Source organism: Macrosteles quadrilineatus, unplaced genomic scaffold (assembly GCF_028750875.1).
Source record: "Macrosteles quadrilineatus isolate MER2022 unplaced genomic scaffold, UCM_ALF_1.0 Scaffold_8__2_contigs__length_117827958, whole genome shotgun sequence".
NCBI classification, from domain to species: Eukaryota; Metazoa; Arthropoda; class Insecta; order Hemiptera; family Cicadellidae; genus Macrosteles; species Macrosteles quadrilineatus.
The window spans coordinates 9,212,685-9,234,818 of NW_026542601.1; the positions used below are offsets into that span (position 1 = coordinate 9,212,685).

The 22,134-nt window shown below is 34.4% G+C and overlaps 1 protein-coding gene and 2 long non-coding RNA genes across 3 annotated transcripts in view; 2 read left to right on the plus strand and 1 right to left on the minus strand.

Annotated features, from left to right (window-relative positions):
• Window positions 1-3,677: 3,677 nt before the first annotated feature.
• On the plus strand, window positions 3,678-5,793 carry LOC128999669 (uncharacterized). Its single transcript, XR_008491315.1, has 3 exons — window positions 3,678-3,873; window positions 4,928-5,196; window positions 5,700-5,793. It is a non-coding gene; the product is annotated as an uncharacterized LOC128999669 (long non-coding RNA).
• A 284-nt stretch (window positions 5,794-6,077) lies between these two features.
• Window positions 6,078-12,135, plus strand: LOC128999668 (uncharacterized). Its single transcript, XR_008491314.1, has 4 exons — window positions 6,078-6,211; window positions 8,270-8,429; window positions 8,927-9,026; window positions 11,912-12,135. It is a non-coding gene; the product is annotated as an uncharacterized LOC128999668 (long non-coding RNA).
• A 1,545-nt stretch (window positions 12,136-13,680) lies between these two features.
• LOC128999665 (uncharacterized) overlaps window positions 13,681-22,134 on the minus strand; it is a 98,330-nt gene continuing 89,876 nt past the window's right edge. Inside the window, exon 9 of the mRNA XM_054426284.1 lies at window positions 13,681-15,369. Coding sequence (XP_054282259.1) covers window positions 13,927-15,369 — 1,443 coding nt within the window. The 3' untranslated portion in view covers window positions 13,681-13,926. The remainder of the gene's footprint in view (window positions 15,370-22,134) is intronic.

The window sequence follows — 22,134 nt, forward strand, 5'->3', positions numbered from 1 at the left end:
ACCATTGAATTCAGCTCACAAAATCAAACAATTTGGTGTTTTGAATCATTGCTCTATGACCATTGGTTACCGAGATATTGAAGGCGGAAAACACAGAACATTGTCCCCATGTTATCCTTATGGGGAAAAAATAAAATTGTATATTTAGCTTATTACTCAGCATATCTTAATAATAATTGGTATGTGGCTTCATTTAGTTGAGATCTACTTGATTATGGCCTAAAATCCCCCATTTTTACATTTCCGTGGCAGCAAACCTGCATACTAACTCCCAATGTTATTCTTATGGAAAATTTTTTGCATGCTTGTTCATGAACATACTTTGAGAAATGATGTGTGGCTCCATTTTAATTATTTATTGAAGCATTTGTAATTCGTTGAGTATACAGGTCTGCTGCTACGGGTAGGTCTGCTATAAACAAATTACAGGTATTAGAAAATGAAATAAATTAGACTATAATTGTGAGGCATATGTAATTTTGTAGGATTTTGAATTAAGCAATTGTATGATTGTTGGCGATTGATAGGTACATGTAGAACCGTGTACTACCGAGTATTTTGTCTGAAAGTGTGGTCAAGCTGGTGTTTTCGGCCGCCATCTTGGATCCACCATATTGGATGTTAATAACTTTTTTATACAATGCTAGTGTTGTGACAGGAGTTCAGAAAAAAAAGTTCTGTTGTTATTAAAAGTTGTATATCTCGGGTTATTAGTACGTCACTAAGTTCTTCCTGGTCTCAAATTACTTGGTTAATGTTTGATTTTACATTTTATTAATCACAAAATGAAATCTGACTAAGTTGTTTTAAAATGAGTCATGAACCATCATTTAACATTAAATTATTTTTATGTCCAAAACTTTCTTTGGTTAAAGACATACAGGGCTAGTCGTCAGTGTTACAATTTTTAGACGTGGAACCTTTTAGTCTTATATGCCTCATCACACATCATTTACTTTGTACTTACACCAAACAAATGTTGTAACCCTGATGACCAGCCCTGTATGTCTTTAATTGCTTTAACCAAAGAAAAATTTCTAAATAAAAATAATTATTAATGTTAAATAAAGGCCCATGACTCATTTTCAATTAGTCAGATTTCATTTAGTGATTAATAACATTTTAAACCAGACATTTACTGAGTAATTTAAGACTAGAATGAACCTTTTACCGTATTAACAAACCGAGATATAAATCTTTTAATAAAACTGATTTGGAAAAAGTTAAATTTAATATTGTGTTGTGGTTCATAGCTCAACTCTAACTCGTCCGATTTTAATGATCGATAGCTTAAATAAAAGCCCTTACATCACTGAATACTTTAAGACTATAACGAATTGCAAGCGATGATAAGAGCTGGATATACGAGAAAAATAATCAAAGTACGAAACGTCCGTAAAAGATGTATGTGGGGGGGGAGTTTTCATTTCAATATATCTTCGAAACGAAAGACGATATTTACAAACGGTTTTCGGAATTGAAATTAGCGTAAACATCTATAGTTTATAATGATGAGTCACAACACCAGCATTACATTTAAAAAATTATATTAATATCCAATATGGTGGATCCAAGACGGCGGGCCAAAAACACCAGCTTGGCCACACTTTCAGACAAAACACCCGGTAGTACACGATTCTATATGTCATTACCTATCAATCGCCAACAATCATACAATTGCTTAATTCAAAATCCTACAAAATTACATATGCCTCACAACTATAGTCTAATTTATTTTATTTTCTAATACCTATAATTTGTTTATAGCAGACCTACCCGTAGCAGCAGACCTGTTGCAGACAATCCCACGAAATTACATATGACCCAGAACTATAGTCTATTTTATTTTATTTTATACCAATAATTTGTGATATTTTTTATAGCTACAATACCCCCGTAGCAGCTGACCTGTATACTCAACGAATTGCAAATGCTTCAATAAATGATTAAAATGGAGCCACACATCATCATTTCTCAAAGTATGTTCATAAACAAGCATGCAAAAGATTTTCCATAAGAATAACATTGGAAGTTAGTATGCAGGTTTGCTGCCACGGAAATGTAAAAATGGGGGATTTTAGGCCATAATCAAGTAGATCTCTACTAAATGAAGCCACATACCAATTATTATTAAGATATGCTGAGTAATAAGCTAGATATACAATTTTATTTTTTCCCCATAAGGATAACATGGGGACAATGTTCTGTGTTTTCCGCCTTCAATATCTCGGTAACCAATGGTCATAGAGCAATGATTCAAAACACCAAATTGTTTGATTTTGTGAGCTGAATTCAATGGTGTAAATTAAAATTCGATTATTTTACTCTAAAAAGAGTTATTATTAATTTAATGAATAGCTGTCACACATGGCGGCCATCTTGGATTTACGACGTCATAAAAACCAAACCCCGCAATTTGAGGGTAAACACCTGGTACTACCCCATTATGTGACATATAATAAAGAGATTCCACATAGTCACACATTCCCTTCACAAAAAATCCCACGGAAGCTGGATATGTGCAGTTTGCTCCTGGACTACAGTGACAGTTTACCACAGTACATTATTCACTATATTAGAGTTATAGAGTAGGGTTAACGTTCTTATTTATTGCAGAGTGTCTTGCATCCTTATTTTGAGTAAGTTATTTTGGCTGCAATTTACTTTAGGTCCGTGGTCCTACCCTCATTCAAATGAAAATATCGATTATTCTATATATCGTTTGCTTAGTTAGGTAATCAACAGAAAAAGGTAGTTAAAAAAACAGATATTTTTTCTCAAATACGATCATAGATTAATTTGCATTACACTGATGAAATCGCGGAAGTGTTTAACTACAAAAGATCCACCAATACGATTTTAATAATATTTTAAGGTTCTTCCAAAAGAAGAGATACCAGTTAACATACTAAAAATAACCCCGATGATGTATGGTGTGGGAAATATTTTATTCGTTGAATGATCAACCATATTTTTGGTAACTAAAGCAATTAATATCATTATTGTTTTTTCGCTTATTACTCTTTAAACAATGCTAATTGCTCAAAATATGTATAATTTCACTCAATTTAACGTAGTTAGATGAATTAGCATCGAAGCCTCGAAAGTAACCGTCGATTTAGACGGGTTTCACCATTGACTATATAACACTACGTAGTGTTATATAGTCAATGGTTTCACCTAGTGAATTGCAATGTTACATGTCATGTATACTGTATAGCCCATTCACATCATTCATTCATTTTAGTTATATAATTCTATTTCTTTTATTGTACCAAAATTCGCAATATAGCCTATTTAAATAAATTGTCAGAAAATTTATAGTAAATTTGAATGATATTATCCTTTAATCACCCCTCAGAAATCATCATCACATTTTAAAATATATTGTAAATATCCAACAAATATTATTGTTAATAAAAACCTGTAACCTGTATATAAGTCCATAGTTGCAATAACACTTTTATCCAAAATTATTAATATAGTATAAATTATTTCTAAAACCCCAACATTAAATTATTATACCCGAAAGCCTGATTATTAGTGCATGTGCAAGTGATAAAGAAAGAAGACAGCTGGCTTCAACAATGAACTTTGATCATCCTGTGTGAAACCATAGACAAAAAGAATTAAATAGTGAAACTAAAATTTTCTCTTCTCTATTGGGACATGGCAGCTTCAATACCTTAAATTCAGTGAGGGTATAATCCCTAACATTTAAAACGTCAAAGTGATGAAAATTATATTTAACTTAAGATTATCTTCAGAAGAACAGTCTAGCTTTTATATATCTTTATTTTTTTCTATTTCAAATATGTACAGTACTGCCACCTCAAGATTCATATTTAATTGGACTACTGAAGAACCAATCTGGTGAGAAATCTCCATTTTGTAGAAGGCATAGCCTAACTTCAAGAAATTCAACTTAATACAGACCTATTTTATTTACTTTCTGATCGAACCTTATATTTTAATTCAAAAACTTCTTTATTTTCATCAAGAATAATTCCAGAAAAACAATTTGAACAAGAGAACTAAATTCAACCTTGATTAATTTTTCACCTATTCTATTCATTGTTGGACTATTTACCTACCTATCCAAGCCTCCCAAATTTTCATAATTGATATATTTTATTTTATAAATTAGGCCTAAAATATTTGAAGATCTTTTTAGGCAGCCGAGTTCCCCTCCCTGAGAAGATTTATGTAATAATTAAACTTATATCTTATTGTAAACTCATTGTTCTGTTTTTGAGCTAGGCTAAACCAAATATGGCGACCCTGTAACTTAACTTATCTGTTCATTTAAATATCAAACCCCATTCATCATTGTGTAATATCTTATTCTTAGTTCATTAACCCTAGCACTGGCAAACGCCGGATATACGGCGCAAACGGCCGCGGCCGAAATGGCAACGCCGGATATACGGCGCCAATGCAGTTGATAAATTTTGTAAACACATTCAACCAATTGGGTAGTGATAAATCATTATAAACGCATAGTGTTTTCTTTTAGATTTAAGTTACTCAATCAGCCTTAGCCCATAAAAAGTAGTTTATGTACCTAAATCATCAATGATTAAACCTAACATAAATTACCGTACTTCTTCTTATGCCAGGCTAAGTACAGTAATTTTAAAAATAGATTTTTAGGGAATTTCCCAATTGGATGCAACGGCCTAACTTACACTGTGCACAAAAATAAATATACATCAACGACTCAAATCGGTTAGGCTACTGTATATAAACTTAGTAATTAGTTTACTGAATTTTATTTGTAATAGATGCCGGTCTGATGTTCATAGAAGAGAGGAGGCCCATAGGCTACTTACCATACCTAATTTTTTACAATTTGGCCTCATGCAAATGGCCTGTGAATAACTTATTTTAACTTACTTTCTAAATTAACAAAAAATATTTGTTGCAGATTCTTATGAATTGGCTAAATATAAAGCCGTAGAATCTGAACGTGAAAGTTCAGACGTGAACTTGAGTGAGGAGAAGAGGAAACCCAAAGTGATAGCAGTATTGAAGAGAACCTCCCCCCTGCATTGCCAAGTAGGCCAACCCCTATAACCATACAGCCAACTCTAATCGGAGCAAAGACAATCACTTCTAAAATTACTCATCAACACGCGTGTTGCTCAAGCCCCCCAAAAAAGAGGAGTCTGTCGATACTATATTCTGAATTCCTAGGTAAGTTAAGTTTGTCATATTTTGGAACATTAGCCTACCTACAACTTTATCTGTAGTCTAACTTAATTTTCAGGAGATCTTTATCATCTTTTAGATGCTATCTTGATTTTAATTTTATTTAATTAAAGAAGAACATAACCTACATAAAGACAGCTGTACTACTGCATATACTCAATAAAATATATCATAAAGCTGCTGTTACCCACAGACTTTGCCCCGTTTGACTTAAATACACTAACTTACCAATACACTAACACATAAGATGTATATAAGTTAAAACAAAGTAATTCAATTGTTCATCTAATAGGCCTAATTAATTTCAAAGCTAATATAGCGCACCTGTGAATGGTTATTAAAAACTTAATTTCCTTTAAGAGATTGACCCCATCATATTTATTTAAAATGTACTTTTAGAGTACATTTTTCAATGGTGGTGACCAACTGTTTTTGTTTTATCAGCTGTTTCTTCAGTTGAGTGTTTATATGATTGTTTATCATTGCAGCTTTCAAAAGAGAAACCGCCCCTACGCTGACAGAAATTTCAGAGCAGCTGGCGGTCCTAACAGAAAATGAAAGTTTGGCATTAAGGAACCAAACCCAGTGGCGGATCCAGAGGGGGGGCGAAGGGGGCGACCGCCCCCCCCTCGGGCAGACATATACATATATTTTTTACTGCATGTAATACAGTAGCCTAGTGCATACAAAATGCTTAAAATAATTTGTCATACTAACTTTAAACAAAGAAATGGTATAAAACTGCCGTTTTGGAGACTTAAGTTTACACATATTCTTTGGGGGGGGGGGGTACCCCCGAAACCCACCCCCCGACCCCCTGGTTCGCCCCCCCCTTGTGACTGTTCTAGATCCGCCACTGAAAACCGATGCGTGCGTCAATTCCGACGATGTTATTGACGAAGATTGCAATGCCATATTACCACTCCTGCCATTAAAAACCTACGAAGAGGTATTGAATGCCGAGAAGAGTCTCGGACTGGAAACGGTATACGAAGCTTTGGTAAGTTTCATGCACAGGTAATTTAGATCAAAACTTTACATTATTTAAATAAAATTTATGTTTAATAGCTATAAATTTTACATTAATTTTAAACAAATATAGGTAATAAACTATTAAAAACTATATTTGTCATAATTTTGTGTTGAATTCTTGGAGTTTTGAATAAATCTGTTGTACAAAGAGGCAAAATGGTAGTGTCTTTGATGTTCACAATGATGATCTAAATATAAAATGAAATATAGTACTGATTATTTGCTACACAAGTTTATTTTACTAGGCTATGCAAAGCAGTTTTAATTTTTCAATGTTAATGATTGTTTTTTTTAGAATAAGTTGTTTTACTCTCAGTAAAGTTTAACAGTTCATAATATCATATGTTATTTATTTATCAACATATTTTAATTTAAATTTTCTTTTCTTTCTAAATTTAAACAACAGTGCTTGTTCGATATTCATATCTTTAGAGTATATATTTAGAAATTAATCAATATGTTAATTAAGTCACTGGCTAATTAATCATGTTAATGTGTATATAAATCACCATCCTCTTTAGTGTAACATAATTTAGTCTCAGTAACAATTTATTCTAAATAGACTCCCGCTTTTCAATATGCAAATGAGATGGCTAAGCCCGCTCGAATTTCCCGCCACAGTAAGGTATATTTTCCTTTACTACATACCCATGACTCAGACACCGAGAATGCTTCAATCGAATTTCCTATTGGCCATCAAATTCCTAGGCCCCTCTAAGCCACAATTGCATTTTAAAAGTGAAGCCGGCAATCGGCGTCTGTCTGTCTATGGTCGGCGTCCATAACTCACGGTGTACTCCGTTTCTCTTCTCTCGGGACATTAATTGTCCATTTTATACCATTTTTAGGCTATAGATTTAACATATATCTGGCCTCTCTCTCCTCTATAGTTACATTATTAACAGTATATACATTTAATTCTAATGTGTTTATGAACTTGGGTGCGTTGCGTTCTCCAAATTATACAAAACAGAAACACTCAGTCTAAGGACTCCGCCATCCGCCATAGACGACGCCGCTGCCATCCTCTCCACTCTTGGATAATTGGACTCAAGGCACAACTTTAAAGTTTTGTGTGTGATTTAATTAGACTACAGACTATCTCATTTGCCCCTCACAAGACATTTTATTTCACCTTGGGACCTCAAGTGCCCTTTAAATTGCCGATTCGCCAATTTCTCTAATTTTATTATTTTTCTCTTGAACTAGTAATTTTAGTTCTGGTCCTTCAAGCTATTTAACTTTTCATTTCACCCATTTACTGCCCTCAACAGTGCTAAAACTAATCTGTAAATATCTAAAATAATTTTACTTTGATAGTCAGTTATCATTGTTGAATTTTACCTAATAAGATATTCATATACTATGACCAGATCAGATCGTTGTACAGTGGCGGTTCTATTATTTTTCTGTCCGTATAATCTGTAGCAACCCTAAATTTAATCTTATTTTATGAAGAGAAATGTGTGTATTGTTTATGAACACTTTTTAAGGCTGCTCCACCGTTAGCGAGGATGATATTTTATTATAATTTTGCTGTCCCACTTTCACATAGGACGCTAGGTTCTGGCCTGGAACTGTTTTAAACATAACTTAAGGCTAGTCTCAGAGTGTCACGGTAATTATTACATGGATTAAATCAATTGGTGATTGAAGTAATTTGACCCCGGACCTTGGGCTCCTAAGTCCCACGTTCTACAACTAGACCAGCTCGCTCCACTCGCAACCTTTCTTGCATTAATTATTTACCTATTTTGCCTGAAGGTCTTGTAGTTAAACTCGATTAACACTCGATGCGCATTTCGCCGCTCAGTGCGGCATCTTCATGGCACTCCATGAAGATGCCGCACTGAGCGGCGAAATGCGCATCGAGTGTTAATCGAGTTTAACTACAAGACTTTCAGGCAAAATAGGTAAATAATTACTGTATAATACAGGTCTTGTCACTGGGTTCAAAAAACATTGACTTTCTTGCATGCTAATATCTTGATGAATGCCTTGAATACATAACTTTTTTCTCTTCTAGTTCAACCATTTGTCCAGAATTGGAGGAATTGCCCCCAAAGAGGCAACCAAAAGGATGTTTAAAAGCTTGATAACATATGAGGCAGCACAGTGATTCAGTTTTTATGGCTTAAAACAGAAGATTCCTTTTACGAAGCTCAAGATGAAGGATGCATTGTTTAGTAAGTAAATATTTGAATGTAATATCAGGAATTACAGGTGCACTAAGTACATATAAGGGCATGAGGGCACAAAGTACTGCTTTTTACAAAAGCTACATACCGGTAATCAAATTTATATATTAGGCTATAAATACACAATGTTCTTCCTAGCATACCAATTCAATGTGTAACATTGAAAAAAAAAAAAATGTATCCTCAGTTTTGAAAAACTAAATTTGACCTGACGGGGTTTCTATTGGACGGATTAGGACATTCTTTTGTCTAAATAGATTTTAGTATGTAGATTAATACATAGATTATTTCAATTTTCATTGTACTTTTGTGCCCAAAATATATGTTCATGGAAGTAAAATATATTTGCATACGCCCACTCAAAAGTCCACAACATGAATACATAAGAATCGTATGTATAAGTAAGACGAGTTTGGTTAAATTATGAAAACAACTAATTATATATGGGTTTATGAATTTTATTGATTTTATTTGTTATGTTTCAGAAAGTGTCAAAATTAATTTTTAAAAATGCACAGACTCAGAAATAGAAGTGGTTGTGAAGGATTGTTTGAAACAGGCAAAATGCCGCATCGAAAACCGAAAGTAAGTGGCCTCATTCTTAAATTCATTTTATAGGAATATTGTCAGATTCTGTTAATTCTGTGACTCCATAATTTCATGTCACAACTTAATTATATTTGCAATGCACTCATAACTATAGTTAGGAAGTTTGACTTATTATCAACCAAAAGATAACAAAAACTCAATCAATTGTGGGCAGAGTTTGAAGCCAGCAGACTGAGTGTTGGAGATGTCATCATCTTTCCAAATGATCACTAAATATTAACTACTGTATAACAACATTTGAATAATACGCATAGCCATTTTAACTTTTGCCAATAATAAATAACTTGTTGTATAGGCTAACTACTATTTTTATATGTGTGCTGATATCAAAAATTTTGGGTCGGTTTGGGTTCAGGTCCGGATATCCGTAACCAATCCGAGCCCAAATTTGATACCGACACTATCCGATAAATATCTGACATTTCCAGATAGACTGTATGTAAATGGTCAAAATGTTCATAAGGCTTAAATCATCATTGGTTTCCTACAATGTAATAATTTCAACACTACTCGTTCCCATCGACGTTACTTTGACAGCGGTCGATGAGTTATCGTCTATTATTACTATTATTATTATCGTTTATATTACTTCATCTATGATGTTCGACACAAAACTAAAACACTCATATTGTCGCTGTGGCAAGTAACCGAATCAACAGACCAGCTGACCGGTCTATGTGGGTCTACAGTATTTTGGCGTGTGACTATCAGTCGGTTGTTTTCATTCGATTGTTCCCGCTTCGTAGAGAGCTTTGTACAGTAGACCCCCTCTTAACCGACCTCGTATTAACCGATAATCGGATTATCCGCCTTTGATCGTAAAATAATACAGTTTGTTTTAACCGACCTTGCTTTGAGAGCAGCTTGGTTTAACCGCCACTTTCTAGGAATCTCGGCATTTCCGGTCCCACGCTGGGCGATGAGAACTGAACCATACGCTTATCTCCACAGGATATGACTAACAATAAGTTATTTTGTGTTGATCACAAAAAATATAGCATAGCCTATTGTCAGTTTGTCATCATCGTTCGTAGCTCGAGCACATCTGATCTGATTTGTTATCTGTGCGGCAAATTTATAACACCATAAAGTGCATTACGATTTTGAGAACTGATTATCTTATCGCCGGAGTAAACAAACAACGCAACTTGTAGGGAAGGCAGGGAAGGGGGGTTAACAACTCCAAGGTCAAGATAGTTTTTGTGCCTCGAGCCTCCAGTGAGAGGCTATAAATAAACGTCCTGTTTTGTAACAAAATGGTCGCTTGTATCTTTAATGTCGACAAAAGGTTCTGTACTGTATTACGATGTATTTGAAAGCATCAATTAATACATTACAGTACTAAAGTTATTAAAATAGGGATTTTATTGACTCTTGCCTAGTATTATAATATATTCAACTGAAAGTAGGCCTATTTGACTTAACCGTGTTTTGTGTTTATTTGTGACTTTTCTATCAATATGAAAAAGGAGATAAGAGTAGTTTATTTGATAAATAATGACTTTATTCCTATGAATTCAAAATAATCTTACTAATATTATAATTATATATTTCCAAATGAATAGCACTTCATTATGTTATGATTTTAGGGATTGTCCGTTTTATCCGACCTTTTGAGTTATCCGACCTAGGTCCGGTCCCATTAGGGTCGGTTAAGAGGGGGTCTACTGTATAGTGTTCTGTGGTCATTTGCTATTACTTTATGATTCGCTTTATACAGAACGAACAAAGTTTTTCCTTTGCTTGTCTCTTAGCTCTTCAACAACACAATAAGTCTCAACATCTAATTTCGATAATGTTGGTTCCATTTCGATCATTGTTTCAATGCGCGGGATTTTCATCACAAAATAGTAATTTTAGGCTTTGAGCGAGAAATTGAAATCGGAATTTGCTGCTTTTTCATTTCCATACAAAAACTTATTATTGGTTAAATAATTGTTTACGATAGTGTTATTACAAGATGTAAGCATCGTTTAAATAGTCTTTTCTAAACATATTACGTCAAAAGATAACAGCGGACCAATATCAATAATATTGGTTTAATGTTACGATATATACAAATGCCTTTAACTAGGTATCCGAATCTGAACTTACCATCAGATCTGATCCGAGCAATAATTAACTTGCCTAAACGCTAGTTATATGGACAGTGGGTAAAATTCAGTTTTTTTGCCAATCCAATTTATCACGCTCTGTCTATTTTCATTAGACTCTCGAATCCGCGAAAGAGGGCGCTCAGGTTACTACATCCATAGTGAACTCAGCTTTGCCCAGGGGATAAATTTTGGTTACCCATAAAACCTCATCAGGCAAATGAAAACTATCTTAGACTGAAGGTTTTTTGAGGCGGGGCAATAATTTTAAGGTAATATTTTACCACAACTTTACTTTCCATATACACTTTACTAGCAGCTTAAATAATACTATAGGAGCAATAAAAAACAAATAATCAAAAACCAACATTTTATTGAATGAAAAAGGTAGTACAGTACTGTATTTCAACACAACTTTACCCTACCTACAGCGATCATTGAAGTTAAAGCCATACTTTAGGACTAGGTCTTCAATTATGGTAAGGTCTTATGTTAAATCTAAACCCTTTTTGATAACAAATATACCATACTTTAGTTTAATAGCTAACTAACAATTTAGCAGCGAGGATTTGGGAGAGGGATTTTATATAGAAGACAGAATTGAACGGTTTATGCAATGTTAAAAAGCTACACAGTTAATTAAATAGCCTAAATTAAGGAATATGTACAACATCTAACTTAGTTGTTAGAAGGCTATTAACATATTTCTTCACACAATACATTAAGACAAATCCTATACTCTATATAATCTTAGCTATGTCCCTACAGCCCAGATCTGGCTCCACCTGACTCTTTTGTCAAATTTATTGAAAGAACGGCGGTTTGACTCCATCGAGGCGGTTCAAGTGGGCACGAGAGCTGCTCCCAACAGTTTTCCTGAAACTGACTTCCAGTGGGCTTATGATGGAATTAAGTGCATCGAAGCAGGAGGAAATTATTTTGAGTATTAAGCAAAGTGTAATGATCCCTGATATAAATTTTGATTTTTCCAACCAGTAATACTTATTGAATTTGACCCTATATATCATTATTTGTTATGCACCATAAAGCTTTCTATAGACTTTTCATTAACTTAGGCCTACAAAATTCCTATGGCTATTAAGTTAGCCCACATTGAACTCAAAGTCATTTCTTTCTTAATAAAGATAATTCCTAATTTGTGTTTTGTTTCTGTCTAATAAGGTAAGTCTTTGTCTTAATCTTATAATTATGAATTATTCTAAGAATAAATAGATTTGGTAAGTTACAATATAAAATGTATTAATGAAATACAAGATAAGTTATTGGTTGAATTAGCTATTACAGGATAAGTTAACAATGGTAAATTTTCAAAATGGTGGGGTTCCAAAGTGGATGAAAAGATTCTCTAGGCTTAGACCTATATTGGGTTGGTTTCTTCTTAAGTACTATAATTAATATTTGAATAGGCTATGAACTCTTAATCTCAGGGAGGGGTGGTCGTGCCGGTTCGAATGATATATTAGGCTTCTTGAAAATGCAAATAATTTAATTTAGTTATTGTTCTGAAATAAGTTAAGCTAGGTTCATGATGCTATTAATATAATAATGTTAAATGTCCAAAGAAAGATTCCAAATGGTTTCACTGAATTTAATGAAATAAAATAGAATTTGAAGATTAAATTTTGAATAAAAGTTCAATTTGAAATATGTATATATCTTGATGAGTTGAGTTAATTAGGCCTAGTAGGCTATGCTGATTAAATGTCCAATGGAGATTAAATTTGTCCTTAGTTAAATATGATGGATGATGGTTACCAAATTTGGAGTGTCTGTCTTCTTATAAATTGGTACTCTTCAATGCACTTGTCCAATACTTTTGGATGATAAGAAATTTAAAATATAGGTTTTACTTTGGGATTATAAATTTTAGTTTAAATCAAACACAATTTCCAATAGAATGATGTTCACACTGTGAAGAGTTGGCAGGATCTGGGCAGAGGCAATGGTAGAAGCTCAGGAAGTCCATGTCCATTGTTGAAGTGATGTACAGCTGGTTAATTTACATGAATGACACTTGCCACAGTAATTTTGATTTTCTTTGGATAATTTTGAAAAGTGATACTATATTTAATATGTTATTATTATATTGCAATTTTCTTACAATTATATATTATTCTAAATAAATGATTATTGTTGGTTTTTGATGAGTACAGGATAGGTATGGAGAGAATTTGCATAAATATTATATTGTAACATAAAATAGGATGATGTTTCTGTGGGGTGATGGGATATTATATAACATTGAACAAAATTGGATAAAATAACACATTAACTAGGGGAAACAAATACATTATCAGGGGCATTAACAGACATTATGAGAGAGAATATACAAAATAAAAGAGAAATTAATGTTAATGATGAATGAATGACATGTAATATTACATATTATTTGTTATGAAAAGCGTTGTTATTATTAATTTGAACTGTAAAATATTAAAATAAAAAAACACAAAGTAAAAATTAAAATTAATTGTTTTCATTATGTTTGATAAAAGCATTGAGTATAGACATAACTTAGGTTGATAGTTAGGTTTATACTCAATGATAAAAGCATGGATTAAAAGAGAGTGTGTTGAATTCACTTTTGCAATTTAAAATTTCCATAATTTAATTTTCTCAATTACTGGCATTCTGTAATCATAAACCTTAGCTATATGAACATTGCAAATTGTTTATACCAGTTCTACACGAAATACAATAAATAATGAAATGATACAATTACAACTTACATTTATAAACACCGACATACTGTCACTATAACATTACCAAAAGTAGGTGACTCTGATTGTGTCCTCTTCTTCCAAGATTGTGTCTGTTCTTGTTATAACCTTTGTGAAGGCGCGATTTACATCTGTACGCTCAGGGAAAGTTACACCAGTTTTAAAAGAGGAGAATTGATTCAACCTCCAAACTTCGGTTGAAGAATTTACAAGTAAATTAGGCCTAAGCATAACTTGGGTTGAAAATATTTCTACAAGTCCCTTCCCAAAAACACGAAAATGATTGACTTCACAGCCTGTAGTATCTTCCAAAATAGCTCCAGATGGACAGAAAACGGAGCACAAAACAGTTTTATCATCTTGAGGCATCATTTGTCTGGAGTTTGGTCTCTGGCTTGTGACTTGTTTAACAACTTTTGGCATTTTAAACAGAAAACACAAATCATTTATGATCTGAATCGTCCCTTTAGAGGGTAACTTGTGTAATAGATGTCCAGATCTGTAGTTGTAAACTCTGACATCAGAAACCTCTTCTGGATTTTTAATATCACAGTCTGAAAGAGCCAAAAAATTGTCAGTTATTGCACAGTAATTGAAGGAATCTTGTGTAAAACCCATTAAAAACCCGCAAAAAACAGAAAAAGTTTGCTCAAAGGGTAAGAAACATAGTTGATGTACATTATAAACTCGACATGTCACTGTCACTATTCCAGGAAGATCGGGTAACATTGTATTGGGAAGGAGTACTAGGATATCTTCACATGTTTTGGATCCAGTTTTACATCCTACAATACTCAACCCCCCTTCTGGTAAGCGTGTAGAACAACATTCCTTTCTTAGTTCCACTCCATTTTCCAAATCCCATATGTAGAAAGAGTCATTTTCTTCACAAAACCAAAAATGGCCAATACACTTTCCTCCAGGAGTAATTATTAGATCAAATTGGTTCATAGAATCTAAATTATTCAATACTTTTTTATTGCTGGACACAAGTTTAAATGAATAATCAGAGTTTAATTCTACCTGCCATTTATAGTTGATAGTGTACTGGGCTACATCTACCTTAACAATTTTAATAAAGTCTCCTTCAGAATAACCCTTCAAAATAATGATTCCATTATTTAAGGCCCTGGGTGTATAATAACATCTTTTACCAAGCAGTAGTTTATCCTTTTGAGTAGGAGGGTAGGTTTTCAAGTCCCACAGTTGTATTGAGTCTCCATAAAACACCATTATCAAGTCATTAGTTACAAACAGCTCTGGCGAAGTTTTAGTTTTGAAGTTTTCCATTTCCTCTTCCATAGTTTTACAGTTGCCAGTTCGCCAGTTCTTCCACAGATGTTGTTCCCGCAGGTAAGCTGCTCGCCACCGACTGAGAGGAGCTAGAGAGCAGTGTTGTTCAGGGAGAGAGAACTGCGGCTCTACAACACACGGCGTAGTCCTCAGATGCTCTTCTAATTCTGAATCACACAGTTCTTTCCAAACCTACAAATAATTTTAGTTTAATATTTGTGTAAACGAGGTACAAGCAATGCTAGTTAGAATTCATTTCCTACTACTGGAACGTTAGTTATTAATAAATAATAATAATGTTACCTTCTTCTGTTCCAAATGATTATATTTAATTACGACGCGTTTCGTCAGCACAGTGACATCCTCAGGTATCCGCTATCGCTTCGTCTTGAATATATTAACATAAAACAGTCATTGCACAATACACAAACACACATTTAATACATTTAAAGACCGGTCGTTGTTGTCGTCGCGGTGGCCACAACTCACGTACGCACATGACTAATTCTAGTCCAGTCAAGGAATGAGGTGTAGAGTGCGTGAGCAGGTAACTAAGCGATTCCTTCAGAAACTTGTTCAGGGGGCTTAGGGTGTTAACATACCAAAAGTCCTGACTCCTAGGTGGTGAGCCAGGGGGTGGAGGGGGGAAAAAGGGGGGGAAAAAGGTACGCATTTTGGGTTTTTTGATTATATCTCGAAAACTATCAACTTTTTGTATACTATAGTAAATTATAAAATTGAAGAAGATTAAATTTTCTACAAGAAAAGTATATAATGTGTTTATTTTGGTTCAACAGATTACGAGTTATAACTTATTTAATTGATATCTTATTAAAATCTTCTTCCATAAGAAATACATGTAAATGAGTATGCGAAATGGGGCGAATCCTATCAGCCCAAATGAAATATAAATGATATTCTGGAAATCTTGACAAAATTTCCAGTAATTTGACACTTTAATCATTAAAATTGATCCAAAATTAAGGCGAGGGCGAGGTAACAAAATTTCGAGTTTTGGTGTTTTTTTATTGGAAATATAAAAAAATCCTTAAATCATCCCATTTTTAAACGCTCACCCTCGCTTTAATTTTTGACAAAATTTCATGATTAAAGGGTCAAATTACTGGAAATTTTGTCAATATTTCCAGAATATCAGTTATATTTCCTTTGGGCGGATAGGATTCGCCCCATTTCGCATACTAATTTACATGTATTTCTTATGGAAGGAGTATTTTAATAAGATATCAATTAAATAAGTTATAACTCGTAATCTGTTGAACCAAAATAAACACATTATATACTTTTCATGTAGAAAATTTAATCTTCTTCAATTTTATAATTTACTATAGTATACAAAAAGTTGATAGTTTTCGAGATATAATCAAAAAACCCAAAATGCGTACATTTTTCCCCCCTCCACCCACTGGCTCACCACCTAGGAGTCAGGACTTTTGGTATGTTAACACCCTAAGCCCCCTGAACAAGTTTCTGAAGGAATCGCTTAGTTACCTGCTCACGCACTCTACACCTACTTTTGGATCATTCATTGACTGGACTATTCTGACTAATTCCCAGTCGTCGCCCAGAATATGATCAGAATTAGTCATGTGCGTACGTGAGTTTTGGCCAACGCGACGACAACAACGACCGGTCTTTAAATGTATTAAATGTGTGTTTGTGTATTGTGCAATGACTGTTTTATGTTAATATATTCAAGACGAAGCGATAGCGGATACCTGAGGATGTCACTGTGCTGACGAAACGCGTCGTAATTAACTATAATCATTTGGAACGGAAGAAGGTAATATTATTATTATTTATTAATGCTAGTTAGCCCAAGTCAAGAACTTTTACTGATTTCCAAGGAAAGAAAATGTCACTTGAATACAGTAAAATTTCTAACAATCCAATATAGGTAACATACTCCCTTAGTAGATTTATAATCCTTATGGAAGCCAATTCTATTGCTATTTCTATACGTCCAACTGTAGAGGTCGTGTTTTGATTACAATTTGTTTCTTGTTATTACAGTCATTTAAAACCTCGTCTAACCAAATAATATGATCTAACCATAAATAATAACTCGTATCCTAGTTATATAACCAAACAGTAAAGCTCAAATCAAGAAATTAACCCTCGTCGACACTTGCGCCCTGTGTCACCTTACATGACCTAGACACGAAAAACAAGCTTCAACATTTACAATGGGATGAGAAGTTTACTTGTGTTGGTTAGTCTATGGTTTTACTCTAGCACAAGGAATATTTTGGGGTATCATTCCTACAAATCACTGAGAAAGGTCATTCCTCATATTTGTGGATGCTATCAGTAAGGACGTCATCAAGATGGTGGATAGATCAGTTCGGCATCCATGTCGTGCGTGTTCTAAAGCCGTGAATAAAATTAAACCCGGTATTAAGTGTGAAGGATTATGTGAAAAAGTATTTCATGTTACTTGTGCGGGGCTAGGAAATAATGATTTTCGTGCTGTCCAGGATCTTGGTGACAAAATACGATGGATTTGTACGGATTGCGATGCAAGGTTAGCCAAGATTAAAACCTGTAATTTGACAATCGATGACTATTGCAACCTTTATGAATGTGTTGGCAAAATATTTTCCGTTTTGAATGAATTGACAAGTAATCATTTGATTATAAATGAAAAATTGAATTTAATGATTGACGAAAATAATTGCAGGTTAAATAAAAATGTGACTAAACCGGAAGATGACGTCATTATTGATGTGCAGACAGAACCATTGACAGAACATCATGATTTGAGCAGGGTTGCCATTCGTACTCATATTGAAGAACTAGATATTGAAGCGGATTTAAACCCAAATGAACCAGTCCAGAACGACAATACGTTAACTAATGTTGGTAATACGTCTACTGAAAGTGATCGTCCTTTAGCTGGGAAGAGTAGTGACGGATCCGCATCAGCTGCAAGCCTGGCAAAATCGGGATTGAAAAACAGTTATTCTGAAGTAGTGAAAAATGTTAACACTAGTCTGAAGGAAGATGTTGCAAGTAAATATCTTGGTGAAAATGATGGTTTTATTTTTCAGCGACTAAGAAAAGATCGTAATGTAAATAGGCCTAATCATAACAAGAGGGAATCTCGCTTCAAGAATCTTGAAAATAGTAATGCTGGACATGAGCAGGTTAGGCCTAATAGGAAAAGTTTAGTACCTGCTAAACAACATAACGTGTTGCGAAATAAAGCGATCATAGGTAAAGCTAAATCTGCAGGACCACTTGTTGTGGCAGAGAGGAAGTCTTGGTTATTTATTTCTAGGTTGGGTCCCAGTGTAAAGGCCGAGTATTTGGTTGATTATATTAGTAGCTTGGACCAAATTGAGAGCACTCAGATCCGCTGTGAACAGATTCCTACTAAGAATAAAGAAGATTATTCGTCATTTAAGGTAGGTGTGCCTTTTGATCTTGCAGAGAAACTGCTCGATAGTGACTTGTGGCCTGAAGGAATTCTAATAACTAGGTTCTTGACGCCTCGTAACCGCAGACATTGGTCTAGGCCTAGCCTTGAAAACAAAGATAGAGATAGGCTTGACTCTCAAGGTAGTGCCTCAAAAAACGGGCAATAGGCCCTAGGCCTAGCTCATCTAGCCCTCGGATACGTAACTGTAATATTAGGTTTAAGCTTGATTTTATTAATATTAGGTCAGTTTTTAACAAGATTGAGGACTTGGAAGTTATTTTGCATAAGGAAAAAAGCGATGTGTTGTGTGTTGCTGAGACATGGTTAAACAATGACAAGATTAATTCTTTCAAAGTTTCTGGCTACAAAACAATTTCTTGTTACAACAGACCAAACCGCACAGGTGGCGGTGTTGCATTGCTTTTAAATACTGACTCTAGGCTATGTATAAAGCCTCTGCATATATGTGACCAAGACAATATTTGTTGCGAAGGAACATTTGAGTTTTGTATGGGCCTACTGAAATATAAACATTTGCAGTTTATTATAATTGTAATTTATAGAACCCCGATGAAAGAAAATTATCTGGATTTTGTTGACCGCCTTGATTTATTGTTGTCTGTTCTGAGGAGCAAATTTGACTATCCCTTTTATATTTGTGCTGATTTAAATGTAAATAACCTTGAAAGTTCTTGGGAAAGGGATTTTTTAGAGGACCTGATTGAAATCCATAACCTCAACAGTATTTTTAAGGGGCCTACCAGAATTTGTGGTGATTCAATCACTCAACTTGACTACCTAATTGTTGACAACTGTATAGCCAAGGAGTTTCATGCGCCCCGAGCTGACCCAACTTATGTTTCTGATCACCACTATCTGTCTGTTTATGTATTGTGTGACAGTGATGCTAAAATTAAAGAGCGCAGGACCTTTCGGAGGAAATTTAACGCTACCACTCTGGACACATTTCAAATATTAACGAGAAATGAGGATTGGGTGCATGTTGGCATTTTGCAAGATTTAGATATTGGCCTAGACATTGTTTTTGATAACTTTTATGAATTGTTTAAATATATCTTTGATGTAAGCTTTCCTGCCTTAACCTGTAAGAATAGAAATGAACCTAGCTCTTCTTGGATTGGTAATGATGTTGTACTCTCGCATGAGACTCTTTTGCAAATGTATTGGGACACAAGGTCGCAGGGTTGTTCAGAAGATGTTAAAAGGGCCTACAGAAGGGCCAAACGGCAGCATTCGTCTCTTGTTACTATGACAAAAAAGTCTTATTTTAGTAATAGAATTCTAAACTCAAAAAATACTAGTAAGGAGTCATGGGCTGTGGTCCGTGCACTTTGTGATGAAGATTATGAAACACATACTAACTTAAGCTTGAAAATTGATAATGTTGTTGTGACAAACCCCCAAACAATTGTAAATCACTTTTGTGAGTTCTTTTATGAGGAAATTTCTAGGTTGGCAAATGACAATTGTGCTCCTGAGCTCCCTGTTGACTTAGGTGAGGGACGCTTTTTTCTCACACATGCTACTGTTGCTGAGGTGAGGGAGGTGGTAAATTCACTGGGATCCAAGAAAAGTTCAGGTGTTGATGAGATACCATGCAGCCTCCTCAAGCTTTGTAATGAAAATGTTATTGAAGCCCTCGCAAATTTAATAAATAAATCCTTTGAAACTGGCTGTTTTCCTACAAAGTTAAAAACATCTAAAGTAGTACCTGTGTATAAAAAGGCTGATCCACTTGCCGTTAGTAATTATCGCCCGATTTCTGTGCAACCATGTATAGGAAAAGTATTTGAAATCATTTTTTTGAAGAGATTCCTTAGGTTTATAGAATTAAATAATATATTGACTGAGAGTCAGTTTGGGTTCCGAAAACATATGTCTACATCTGATGCTGTCTTTGCCCTCCTGAGGAACATCTATAACCACCTGGATCTTTCTGAGAGCCTTTTATGCCTGTTTTACGACATGACCAAGGCCTTTGACCTACTAAACCATAGTGTCCTGCTTCGTAAACTACTTTCCCTGGGAATTGCAGGAAGACCTCTGCACTGGATATTCTCTTATTTAAGAGACCGCCACCTGGTCGTATCACTCAAGCATTTGGGGAATGACAATACTCTACGCACATATAAGTCGGCTCCATCCCCTGCCATGAATGTGGGTGTCCCACAGGGATCAAACCTAGGGCCTCTATTGTTCTTGCTCTATGTTAATGACCTACCTGGCTCCATAACATCTGGGAATGTGTGGCTTTTTGCTGACGATGTATGTCACCTAATCTGTAACTCTGATCGTGTCAGTCTTATTGAAGATACTCAATCTAGTCTAATTGAAATGCAAAATTGGTGTAACGAAAACTGCTTGATCTTGAACTCTGATAAGACAAACCTTATAGAATTTTACAATAGGAAAAAACCTGAACCAGCTCCTCAACTAGTGCTAGATGGGGTTGCACTCACTTCCCGTGAAAAAGTAAAATATCTTGGCCTGCACATAACTGAAAATCTAAAGTGGGATGTACATATTAATTCAATAGCTTCAAGATTAAGATCTGTAATCAATTTAATTACTAGGCTCCAGAAATTGGTCCAGACTGACATTTTGTTAAAAGTTTATTATGGATGTTTTCACAGTATAATATCTTATGGAATAGTATTTTGGGGAGGTAGTACCATGGCCAATAGGATCTTTCTCCTCCAGAAACGAATTATTAGGAGAATGTGTGGTGCTCAACGTCTTGCTCACAGTAGGCCCCTATTCAAGGACCTTGGAATTTTAACCCTCCCATCACTATTTATTTTAGAATCTGCCATCTTGGTGAGAAATAATCCGGACATCTTTTTCACAAACAATCTGGTCCATCAGTACAACACGAGAAGAGCTAATCAAGTACATGTACCCCAAGTTAACTCAACTTTGGCCAGCAAGAGCCCATATTTTAGTAGTGTCAAGATCTACAACTCACTGCCAAGGAACATTATCCAAGAGCAAAATTTCAATAAATTTAAGAAGATGTTAAAAGAATATTTATGTGAAGCGGCCTATTTTAAAGTAGAAGATTTGTTCAATTAGGCCTATTATTGTTTATCTACCCATTTGACGACCACGTCGCAGGAGCGATGCTAGTGGGACATCATCAAGTATCAAGTAAGTAAGTAAGTAAGTTATTGTGTGTTGTCAGTGATTTAATTCAGAGAATGACAGAATTACTTTTCTGCCACTTTATGCTAATTAGTAATTAGGCTAACTTTTTTAGTCAGGTTTACAGTTGTTTAATTTTCTGTCTAATTAAGAGGATTGTATACATAATACATTAATTTTAATTTTAATTTTTTTTTATTTTTTTTTTTAATTTTAATTTTATTTTTATTTTTTACATTAGGTTTTAATTTTTCTTTGACAACTAACTGGCAAGTTATTTTGTATGTGATCACATGCATTTAATATTTGCTGAAGTAGCCTAGAACAGTTTGAAAACCTAATGAAAACAATTTACA